At 50.2% G+C, this 12,410-nt stretch overlaps 1 protein-coding gene across 1 annotated transcript; it reads right to left on the bottom strand.

The window, feature by feature from the left end:
- Nucleotides 1-265: 265 nt before the first annotated feature.
- LOC123363319 (cathelicidin-1-like) lies at nucleotides 266-5,659 on the bottom strand. Its single transcript, XM_045004178.1, has 4 exons — nucleotides 5,347-5,659; nucleotides 3,431-3,541; nucleotides 1,401-1,484; nucleotides 266-439 (listed from the first exon to the last, which is right to left on the bottom strand). Exons 1-4 carry the CDS (start codon nucleotides 5,518-5,520, stop codon nucleotides 266-268), a joined length of 543 nt encoding a protein of 180 aa, XP_044860113.1. The 5' UTR covers nucleotides 5,521-5,659.
- Between the last annotated feature and the right edge of the window lie 6,751 nt (nucleotides 5,660-12,410).

A 12,410-nucleotide genomic window follows, 5' to 3' on the forward strand; every position in this document is an offset into this window, starting at 1 on the left:
CTGTTGCACTTGAAGTCCAGACGCTAAAGCCATTCCAGGCATTGGGCTTCTGGCCCTGCCTGGCAATGGGCCGGGGGAGAGGGGCAGCTTGGTGCCTAACGGGGGCTTTTCACTGACCGCAAGCACAGGTGGGGGCAGCGTGGGAAGGTGAGGGGTGAGGGGACGTGTGCGGGCCCGCAGGAAACGTGCACAACCATACGGCTCTGCGAACAGCCATTTATTGTACAGAGAAGCCCTGGCAGATGCAATTGGACTAAGGGGGTAGCTAGGCCGTGAGGAAAAGTGCGATCCCTGGGGCGGTTCCGACTTGCGCCTCGATTCCTGGTGAGCTTCCAGCGTGGGGCACGGGCAGGTCTGCCAAGCTTGCGTTCCCCTCCTCGATCTCTGGATTAACCCCGCTTGCGGAAGAAGGAAATGCCGTGACCGAGGATTTTTGCGCCTAAGCGCACAAGGGGCCACCACCTGGTGACGCGAACGGGCTGTATGGGGGTGGGGGGAAAGATGTGTGTTAGCGTCTCCATGGAGACCCACCTGGCTTCTACTGGTGTTTGTGCAACTTCATCATCTGCACCTTGCCAAATCTCTGAGGGCTGGTTTGGGGGGCCGGGGGAGAGGCCTGTTCTAACATGCTTTGTGCAGCCCCTGCTGGGGAGCGGAGTCTGAGACCAGAGCTAGACCACGAGGAGCTGGGAATGGCCAGGAAGGGATGGCTGGAATTCTGCGTCCCGGGAGAAGCGTCTGCCATAGCAGCTGGGGCTCTTGCTGGGCACGTGGGGAAGGGGCTCGCTTTCAGGAGGACAGCTCTCTTGGCTGCTGGATGACACCACACTAATGGGGTCTGTGCCGGGGAGGAACTGGGATTCCCAGCTGGAGAGTTGATGTTCTGGGGACACCCTTTCATATGGGGATCCAAATCACGTACTACTGTCTCTCCGGGTCTGAAACAAAGCTCACTGAATTCAATGGAAAGACTGTCATGGGCTTCACTTGATGTCTGGATGAGGCCCTACGACTTCGACTGAGGGTTGGCCCATCCCAGCCAAGGTAGATCCTTTCGTGGGAGAGACCGGGAAGCCAACCTGGGGCCTAATGTCTGTAGCGTGAGGTTAAGGGCATCTTCTGCTGAAACCCAGACACTCATTTTGTTAGACCCGGCCGTGCAGTGACAAAGACCCATCTTGGACATCCACCTTCCCTGAGGTGTCTTGGTCCCACGTAGGGGGAGGATTTGACTTCTCTCTCTGTTTGGCAGAGGTGGGTTTGCAGGTGAATGCACCCAAAGCAGAAGGAGATGCCCCAGTGGCATTTTCACCCTGGGGAGATGCTGCCCCAGCCTCTCTTGTTCAGGGTATAAGTTCTCCCCTCCCTCGCCCCCCGAATCACCGGGTTGAGCAGCTCACCTGCGCAGGGGCAACGTCACAGGTGATCGCGACGACAGGGCATGTTTCCTGGGTGGAGACGTGTCCTGAGCAGTCTCTGACCAGCTGCAAGGAAGGGAGAGGAGGGGACAATAGCTTCCAGTCTGTCGAAACGGCACTTGGGGAGGTGTGGCTGCAGCTCCCGTAGGGACAGCCCAGCTCACTTTGATCTAGGTAGACTGAGGGCTGGTCTACACTGCAAATTTACAGCGGCGTAGCTACGTCTCTCAGGGTAACGCCGCACCCCTGAGAGATGTATCTGTGCCCACCTAGCCCTCCGTGCAGACAGCGCTAGGTCGAGGGAAGAATTCTTCCCTCCACCTACCTGGGGTGGTGGATTATCGACAGCGACAGGAGAACCCTCCCCGTCACTGCTGTCCCCTGAAGTATTGCAGCAGCTCAGGTGACTTCCACAGGTGGGCTGAGGTCAGATCTACGCATTCCTGGATGCCTGCTCCTAGATGCAGGGGGTTTCCATGGGGGGAGAGGAGGGTCTTGTTTCTGCTCATCTCTTTTACTATTTCTTGTGCGAAAAGCAGAAAGAAGTAGGGGGTGCTTCTTTCGGCTTGTAGCACATGGTGCAGTAACTCAAAACAGATCCGTTTAGCAGAAAAAAACAGTCTCCTCTTCTCTCCTGATGGACCCCACCCCTCTGACCGCTCACATCTGGAAGCAGGTGTTCAGGCAGGTATGGATCAGACCTCACCCCTCCTGTAGTGCTAAATCGCTGAATCTGTGTCTTGCCACTGTAAGGTGACCAGATGTCCCAATTTTATAGGGCAGCCCTGATAATTTGGGGCTTTTTCTTATATTGGCGCCAATTACCTCCCACCCTCTGTCCCGATTTTTCACACTTTCTATCTGGTCACTCTATGTCACTGCCTTGTCCACTAGACCGTGCAGCCGCTGCAGTGTGAGGTGAAATCTGGTCAGCAGCTGGCACCACTTACTGACTTCTTTAATATGTTTCTATTTGATCTTCCCTGGATCCTTCCCTTTGTTCTGATATTCACTCAGTCTGGGGGCTGTTGGAGACATTCAGGGAAGTTAGGAACGGTGGGTCTGTGGTGTTGTGCTTTTTTCCCCAGAGGCGCTGAGCTCATATTGACTTCGACTGGGGCTTCAAGTGGGCGCTCGCCACCTCTGAATGTCAAAAGCTTAGTTAGGAGCCTAACGATGAATGGCAGGTGCCTAACTTCAGGCATCTACGTGCCTGAAGCTGAGCGCCCCAAAGCAAGATGCTGGTTTTGAAATTCTGGCTGTGAAATTGTTTGCTGAACCTTGGGAGTCTGCATCCCTCCCCTCACCTGAAACAGACACACACATATCCCAGAGGGCAGAGGTGGCAGAGAACCAGTACGTCACTCGCTCCATTTCCCCGTCATTTGTTCTCCGCAGGAATTTTCCTAACCCTCTGTTCTGCCCTGTTTTCAGAATCCCTAGTACCAGCACGTCCATCTCTTGTCTTGGGTCACAGCCCTAAACACTGTGCCACACATTTTTTCCCGATCGTCAGTGTAATTTGTCCCCCTGCTAGGGCTGGTGGGTTGACAGACCTGAGTGAAGCTGAGCACAGATCTTGCTGAGTTGTGAGTATGACACTGGCAGAGGTGCTGGAACTAGGGGTGCTGGGGTGGGGGGGTTGCTGTTCCCCCAGTTCAAAATGGTTTCCATTATATGCAGGGGTTACACAGTTTGGTTCAATGGCTGTCAGCACCCCCACAATACAAACTGTTCCAGCCCCGCTGGACACAGGGCTAAGTTCATTGCTGGAACAAACAAAAGAAACCTGCAGCTTCATTTCCAGCAGTGAATCTGGCTCAGCAGGTTCTGTGGCGACACATTGGATCATGATAGTTCATAACATCACAGTGTAAAGCCAAAGGCAGTAAAAGCCTGTCAGGTGACCACCGTAGCCCCCAGGGACTCAGGAGAGCTTGTTGCTCATCACGGCAGAGGAGCGCTAAACAAGAGAACATGGCACTGTCTCCACCCCCAGAGCTGTTCCTTACCCCATTCTCTCTGAAGGCGCATTGCTCCACAGCGGCTTTGTCTGACGCCAGGCACGTGGTCTCCATGATGGTGAAGTTCAGCTGAAGAATATTCGATATGGTGCCCTGGGCCTAAGAGAGAACCAGTAAAGGAATGAGAGAACCTTCTCGTGGCGAGTAGCTTCACGCTGGGCTCCACCACTGCGTTTGTTTAGCAGCTGATGACATGTACCAATGCAGCCTGAGCCTTTGGGACCAGATCTTGGTACCCTTAAACGAGCAGTCCCACTGAAACCCTTGGTATGAAGCAAGGTATGATGTGGCGGATGGAGGCAGGGGATCGCCTCGTGTCAATGTTCTGCAGTGAGCTCACGTGTGAGAATTTCCATGGTGGATCAGACCAGTTAGCCAGCTACTCTGGTCTCCTGTCTCCAACATTGGTCAGTACCAGACACTTTGGAGGAAGGGATCAAAGTCCCCTACTGGACAATTACAGAATAACCTGCCACAGGGGAAGGGGGTCCATAACTTCCAGCAGGTAGTGGTTGTACCCTTTATATGATTTTACCCCAATTTATATAATTCATGTTGTTCCCATTCTGTATGTCTGTGTCTAATCCTTAGCTCAGATGTGATGTGGTAAATCAGTGTTTCTCAAACTGGGGTCGCTGCTTGTGTAGGGAAAGCCCCTGGCGGGCTGGGCCGGTTTGTTTACCTGCCCCGTCCGCACATCCAGCTAATCGCGGCTCCCACCGGCCGCGGTTCGCCGCTGCAGGCCAATGGGGGCTGCTGGAAGCGGTGGCCAGTAAGTCCCTCGGCCCATGCCGCTTCCAGCAGCTCCCATTGACCTGCGAACTGCAGCCAGTGGGAGCCACGACTGGCCGGACCTGCCAGGGGCTTTCCCTACACAAGCAGCGACCCCAGTTTGAGAAACACTGTGGTAAATGCATATTGCAGCAATCCAACGGTATTCATTAGTGTGGGGTGAATGCTGCATTTACTTTAGATGTAGCTCTGAGGATTTGGTAGGACAGCACTGCACCATTCAGCCAGCTTTGAATATTTCAGTAATGCTGTATTTACAATGTCTACATGAGTGCAGTGTGTCAGGCTAATCCTGTGCCACCAGCACCCCCACCACCACGACCGGCCATGGTTAACCCTTCTGAAATGCATTTTTATTTCAGTGTCTTTTGTTTTGGGGATAGGAAGCAATCCCAGCTTTGTTAATGCCTAATGAGCTGGGGTTTATTCCTGGCTGTGCCACTGGCCCACTGAGCAAGTCATGTCCCTGCCCTGTGCCTCAGTTTCCCCATTTGTAAAATGGGGCCGATGTTACTGGCCTCCTTTGAGAGCTACTGATGCAAAGCGCTAGATAAGAGCTGGATATTCTTATTGAGGACAGGCTGCTTAGTGGAGTGGGACTGGTTGCCCTTAGGAGGTTGCTGCTGAGTTGTACATTTGGGGGAGTGCGAAGTCTCGAAGTTGAGAGGATCGTCACTGTTGTTAGCATCTAACAGCCTCCTCTAAGGCGGGGGGCCCATTGAGCTAATCCCTGTGCGCGCACGTAGTGAGAAACAAACAGAGATTTCTGCCCCAAGGAGTTTATCATCTAACTACACAAGGCAGCTGAAGGATGGGACAGGCCCAAGGTCACCCTGCAGGTCAGTGGCAGAGCCAGGTTTAGGATCCAGGCGCCCCCAGTTCCAATCCTGTGCATCAGCCACCGGCCCACCCTGCCTCTCAGTGTTAGAAGAGTGAAAGGTCAGCGGGTCTGATCCAACCCCCACTGGAGTCTATTTCATGGGCTATGGAGCAGGCGCTGAGTGACCCGGGCGAGAGGTGACGGGGGCCCAGGGTCAGGGAGAATCGTGTATCCCTGAGTATGTACCTGGGTTTCAAACAGCAGCTAACGAAGGGAGCCCTTCAGTACTCACCACTTCAGGCGGAGGGGTGGATGTCAGGAGGCGGAAGGCATATTTCACCGTTGGTCCTTGGTTGTAGAAGTCGATGGCCCGGGCAATGGCCTTCTCGTAGGGCTGAGGGGTCTTCACGGGGAGGGCGGCGGCCACGGTGACCAGCAGCAGCAGGACCGCCCAGCAGCTCGCCATCCTTGGCCCTCTTTGTTTCAAGGGAAGGTGGGAGTGCAGTGCCTGGGCGCTTTATATATGCTGCCTCTTCAGCAGCTTTGTGCAAAGGGGGATGATTGGCTCATTCATTCTGTGCTCAGCTCTTCCTCAAAGCTGTGGCTTTCCCCTTCTCCCACGGGAACGCGTTGTCAGCCAGTGAGCCAGTGCCTGCAAAGAGAGGGGCTTCGAAACCTCGCCCTGTAGCTCTCAGTGCGATAAGAGGAGCCAAAAAACCAACAGAGGGGACAAAACCCACTCCCCCACCCCGCAGCGGCAACCAGAAAACGGACAGCCTCTCACAGCTTGAGCTGCAGCCATTACAAATAACATGGCAAGACAGAGGAGCAGAGGTGACCGGCTTGTACTTGCTAACAGTCGCTATTCTAATCACGTTCACTGGCATACAAGAATAGCTGTCTGAGGGCCTGTCTACACGACAGCTGCTGAGTGGTGCCGCTGTAAGACTGTAGTATGGACGCTTCCTACCTTGATGGAAGGGGGTTTTTCTGTCTATGTAGCTGAACTATCTCGCTGAGAGGTGGCAGCTATGTTGATGGAAGGATTCTTCCCTTGACCCAGCCACGTCTGCACCGGGGGTGAGGCTGACCTAACTACACCACTCAGGGCAAGGAATTGTTCACAGCTCTGCGTGACATAATCTAATTTTTAAGTGTAGACCAAGCCTAGCAGGGGGCGGCTCCAGGCACCAGCACACCAAGCGTGTGCCTGGGACGGCAAGCCGCGGGCGGCGCTCTGTCGGTCGCCGCGAGGGTGGCAGGCAGGTTGCCTTCGGCAGCATGCCTGTGGAGGGTCCGCTGGTCCCAAAGCTTCGGCGGACCTCCCGCAGGCGTGCCGCCGAATCCCCGGGACCGGGGACCTCCCGCAGGCGTGCCGCCGAATCCGCGGGACCGGGGACCTCCCGCAGGCAGGCCGCTGAATCCCCGGGACCGGGGACCTCCCGCAGGCGTGCCGCCGAATCCCCGGGACCGGGGACCTCCCGTAGGCAGGCCGCCGAATCCCCGGGACTGGGGACCTCCCGCAGGCGTGCCGCCGAATCCGCGGGACCGGGGACCTCCCGCAGGCAGGCCGCCGAATCCCCGGGACCGGGGACCTCCCGCAGGCAGGCCACCAAATCCGCAGGAACGGGGACCTCCCGCAGGCGTGCCACCAAATCCGTGGGACCGGGGACCTCCCGCAGGCAAGCCGCTGAAGGCAGCCTGCCTGCCGTGCTTGGGGCAGCAAAATACCTAGAGCCGCCCCTGCTAACTAGAGACCAGCAAAGAAATTGGATGCCTAGTTGCCATTTAATTTAAATACCGGAGGCACTGTCCTCTGCCCTGCATCCCCCTGGCTCTGTGGGGGGTTCTCTGTACAGGCCTGGATCATCTCTTGGGGAGGGGGTGGAATCCAAGCTGACTGGGAGGAGAGAGCAGGGATAACGCTAATGGTGTCACCCCGCCAGTGGCCAACACCAGGGTGGGGCTCCAGGGGCTCCTATACATTCCCCAGGTTTGGGGGCAGGCCCCACCGGTTTCCCCAGGGGAATTGTCATGGAGATTTCCTCAGACACTGTTCCCTGCCCCCTGGCTCTTCACACAGGAGTGGCAGCCTGGGCCCAGGTTAAGAGTGTGAGTGCAGTGATCTAGCTGAAGATGGTAAGAGGGAATTTTGGATGCCTGGTGTTTCTATCGCAGCAGTTCAACAGCACCAATGGAAAACTTGCAGTGAGGCCCCGTTCTGGCCAGTTTTCAAGGGCTTTGGGGTTGTGTGTCGCCAGGAAGCTTGGGCTGCCCAGTACTGAGCAGAGAGGAGATGGATTATCCGATTCATAGTTTTACTGGAAGCCTTCTAGCAATTTTCCAGCCGCCTTGGGTTATAGTTACAGTCAGTAGATGGGAAATCGCCAGTGTGTTAAATCCTGTTAAAGGATTTAAATATAGGCCTCTCAGTTGTAAGAAACAGAGCAACTGTCATGCTAAGTCTTAGCCTAATATCGTGGGACCTGTAGAAGCAGGGCTCGTGTCAGAAATTCAGGGAGATTGAATCTGTGTTTCCCAGGGAAAGTTTGGGGGAACAGGCAGTGTGTTACTCACTTAAAACGTAACTGGTGGCAGCGAAAACCAGATCTAAACTAGGATTTTAGTTTAGAGGAGTCCATGCAGGTCCCCATCTTGGAACCCAACAGCTCTAAGTGGGGGAGAAAACCTATGACAGGAATATTAATAAAACAATTTAATTATGAACATTTGGAGAATCTGCCTATGTACAGTTTACAAATTGTTTGATATCGGGGACCCTGTGTCAGATTGCAAACTCCATTTTGAATGTGGGTCTTTTAGCCTCTGTTTTTTTACCTCCATCTTGGACTAAAATTCCAAGTGGTGAGGGCCTGGGGCTATCAATGATAGGCTGTGAAACTCTGATGATCATTTAAATGGAGCTCGCTGGGACAAAGCAAGGGCTACCATCCAGGCTAAACTAGCTTTTCACCATCTAAATTCTAGGAAAAGCAGCAAAGAGTCTTGTGGCACCTTATAGACTAACAGACATTTTGGAGCATGAGCTTTCCTGGGTGAATATCCACTTCGTCGGATGCACCCACGAAAGCTCATGCACCAAAACGTCTGTTAGTCTACAAGGTGCCACAAGACTCTTTGCTGCTTTTATAGATCCAGATAACACGGCTCCCCCTCTGATACTTAAATTCTAGGAGTGATGGTAACTAAGCAACAGAATCTGTGGTCAGGTACTTTCATTAGCTGATGAGGCTGATTGGGAGTCACCTGACAAAGAAGCGGGAGATAATAAAAGAGGGATTCTGACGAATCCTGGGGAGGGGGGCAAGGAGAGAAAGGACTACAGACACTCCATGATTCAGGGGAGAAACCATGTGCATGAGGGCAGAGAGAGGAAGAATCCTGAACTAGAGGACTCTGACCTAAGACCAAAGAATGCTCTAGGAGTGGTGAGGAAATTGAGGCAGGGAATTGTGTAGAGGGTTTTATAATTTTTTTGTTCAGATCTGTATACTTATTGTGCTTGCTAACAGAGTGTTTTTGGGAACCCTTGTAAAGTCTGTGTATCTGTGTTCAACTACCACATATCATTGAAGAGGTGAACTGTGTACCTGGAGTGCCCACAATGTTGAAGCTCTGGGAAAAGGGTGTGTTTAAGTCTGTGGGGTCAGTGCTCGCCTGGGGGCTTAAGACAATTAGGTTGTGTGGTCCTGTAACTGGGAAGTGGAACTAGGAGCCTGTGCCCTGGAAGTGTACCAGCGAATCTAAGGGAAAAGGCAGTTGCTGCAGCCTTTTCAGGCCAAGGGAAGCTTAAGAGCACAAATCAAGCATATTGGGACCCAAAGGCAGCAGTCTTGTGAATGTCCAGCAGAGGGAGCCTTATCAGAGCTGTGACTGATTTTAAGAGGGGATAATCGTTGTAATTGCTTTTAATCTGTATCCTTTGTGTATAACTCTTTTAGTTATGAGTCTTCTGAAATATTAAACCTTCAGTGTATTTATAAAATATAAGCTAATTGTCTCTTTCATAGAAGAAAGAATTTAAACAACCAAGTATCACTAGAAGTGAAAGTACAGATTCCAATATTTGAAGGTATCGTATTGTCATCTAGATATACTTTTAGTGATATATCTTTATTATGCCTAATTTTATATTCCTTGAGTAACCAAAATTGCCATTCAATGTGCATTTGGTGTTCTTAAAAATGTAGGATTGGGCCCTATTTGTTTCTGTAACTAATTCCTTGCTCTTCTAATTCTCTTTTAAACAGGTACAAATCTGAACTTGAGAGAAGTCAGCAAACATTGATTACAGGAGACTTATCACTCAGGAGGACACCACAGAAGAATTTTTCTGCTCCTTTAACACCAAATCAAAATCACAATGGTCACTCCCTCTCCCCCCTAGTATGCAATTGAATAAAATGTAAATTCCTGTGAAAGTACAGGTCACTCCTGAAAGCATAAAAGAAAACAAAAGGTGAATGAAGAAAACAGCTGACCATGTGTTTGGCTTATAATCTGTTAATGTCTATAATTTTCCAATATTTGAAAATTAATTCCCATGAGTGACTATGTAGGAATTGAAGTGAGCATACTTTGTGAGTCCAAGACTATGCTTTGTCTTGATTCAGGGGAGGGTACAAATGCAGATACTAATATGGACGTAACACACGGACATCCTAACTAATTATGTTCTATAACAAAATATTCAGGTAAAGTTTTCATTCAAAATAATTGAAATTCAGTTTTGCCGGCTGGTGAATCGGGGGCTTGAGGGTTTTAGTAGTAAGTGCTCAGAATCGGAAATGCTTACCAGTGACAAGGTACCATCACACAATTTGCTTGAGTTTAGGGTTGTGAAATTCAGACTCTACAATACAAAACAAAAACCCACAGATTTCATGGACACCAAAAGAAGGTACAGCCAAAAACTTGCATTTGGCTACCTAGCTGGAGTTGGAGATCCCCAGTCCTTGTTCTCATTTGAAAGCTGAGATTTCAGATGCTTTTGGAAGAGGAAAAGCATTCTGGCTATGGTGTTCCTTGAGAAAGTGGCTGCTACAGTTATGTAGGAATTAAAGTGGAGAGAAGCAAGATGTGACTTTAGGCTGAGATTTTCAAACGTGTGGGGAGTCCCATTAGCAAGAAGTTAGGTGTCCAACTCCCACTGATTTTTCTTTTGAGCTCCTTTGAATCTTAATGCCTGATTTTTAATTCATGCTACAAATGAATGTTAATGCCAGCGGAGCGATGGGAAAAAAAATCTTCATTCAGGAGATATAACAATATACATTTGTACCCCTGGTATTGGTTCCTCAGTCTAGTGGTTGCAATTTCATTGTGGCACTGAGTTCCAGATCTCAGTTTTCAGTCTCTGAACTGTTCAGTTTTAGAAGAACTCCTGTTGAGGAGTTGTCTTAATATATCACTAGAGATTAATGAGGGCTGTTGCTGTTATCACCCTTGTCTAATATTAGGCATAAGAAATGGAAAGGGAAAGATGATGTATGAAATGAGGCAGATTATTAGCAAATATTCACTGTCAATTTGTAGATTTTAAGTTTGAAGAACTCCAAGAAAAATACAATAAAGAAGTTGAAGAAAGAAAAAAGCTGAGAAATAGCCAGATTAAAGTATGGGGCTAGAGTATCTCAGCATTAGAATCTCATTTAATGTGTGAAATGGAGGAAGGTGCAGTTCTTCAAAATTAGCCATATGATTTTTCAGGGAAAGTGGTAACATTAAATGTGCTCATTGTTCATACCATTGAGATTAAAGTGTAGATTTAAGAAGAGTAAGCAGGGGGTATGGTTAATTTCCTGACAGCATTTTTGAAAAGTTAGTACTAATTAGAATACACAAAAAGGGCTTTTTAAAAATATTGTTTTCATGTAAATAATCACACGACTGAGAATTTCTCAATACTTCGTTATAAAGAGGGATAGAATTTATATGGAATGTATATGTTTTTTAATTTAAAATCTGAAAATGATCTCTTATGTTTTCTGTTTTAAAAGCAAAACAAACAAAAAACCTAACCTACTCTACTTGGGCACAGTTGTTTTACCACCTTAAGAATATTTATACTACTTCAACATGCTTTTTTTAGGAAACGTGTACTGAAAACCTACAAACAAAATTAATGAAATACGTGTACAATCACTTTCTAGTAAATTTAGAAGTTGATTTACACGATAAACTCAGTGTAAATATCCAGGAATATTCCCATTACTGTTTTTCAGTAGGTGCTTCCTTTGTAGCACTTTTAAAGACTGATAGCGCTCTGTAGCGAGGCGAAGACTCACCGCTGTGGCACCTCCTGCTGTTCGTCTCTTTCCAGCCTTCGGAGCGCTCTCTGCCGGCGGATGTCTCGCCAGCCTCAGGCCCCATGACCCTCCCAGACCCCGGTGCCCTTTTCCTCGGGGTTCTGCCCCAGCAATACCCCCACTCTCTCTGGGTCTCCCCTCCCAGGGGAGCTGCCAACCCTCTAAAACCACCTTGCCTCAGTGGCTACTGCCAGTCATCCTCTTGCCCCCACTCACTGGGGCAGACGCAGCCTGTCATGGCCACTCATCATTGGCAAGGGGTTAGGACCAGCTGCCTCTGCCTATTCCTGGGCTGCCCCTCTGCAGCACCAGGACCTCCATAGGCCTCCATCAAGACCCGCAGCCTGGGGAGTTGCAAGGCTAGAGCTCCCCAGCTCCCCTTGCCCTTTCCCCTAGCTCTGCTCTGCTTCGGGTACCTGGCTTGCAGACAGCTCACCCCTCTCCGTCCAGGGCTGAAGAGAGAGTCCTTCAGGTGCTGGCTCACAGGCCTCTTGTCAGGGCCAGCTGGGCCCTGACTGGGTTGGCCACAGCTGTGGCTGCTTCCACAATCAGCTTCGCTTGGCTGTTTTGAAGCCGCGCTTTACTGGAGGGGGGAAGCTGCTCCACTACTGATGTCAGAGATTCCATTCTTGTGAATTTGGGGGAGCAGTATTGGGGCCCTTAGGGCTTTAGTCAAAAACCCCATTCAAATGGTCGACATATTGGAAAACCAAGTTCAGTAAGTACCAATAGCAGCTTTCTTGTATTTTTAGAACAGAATGGTCTGATGCAGTAGGGCCACTGGTCCATCTAGCCCATTATCCTGGCTGCTGGGAAGAAAAGACACACAGCTGTCCTTCAGCCAGCAGTCAAGAACCCCTTTACAGAGAGGTTTTACTTCAGCCCATTTTCTATGGGGACTAGAGGCAATTCCTAGTCACAGTGGCTTAAGATCAAAGAAGACAGATTAAAACAACAAGTTCCCTGAAAATTGTGGTAATTCTTCCGTCATCAAGCAGTTAAAAGCACAGACCCAAGGTATCTTGCA

This window comes from Mauremys mutica, chromosome 2 (genome assembly GCF_020497125.1).
Source record: "Mauremys mutica isolate MM-2020 ecotype Southern chromosome 2, ASM2049712v1, whole genome shotgun sequence".
NCBI classification, from domain to species: domain Eukaryota; kingdom Metazoa; phylum Chordata; order Testudines; family Geoemydidae; genus Mauremys; species Mauremys mutica.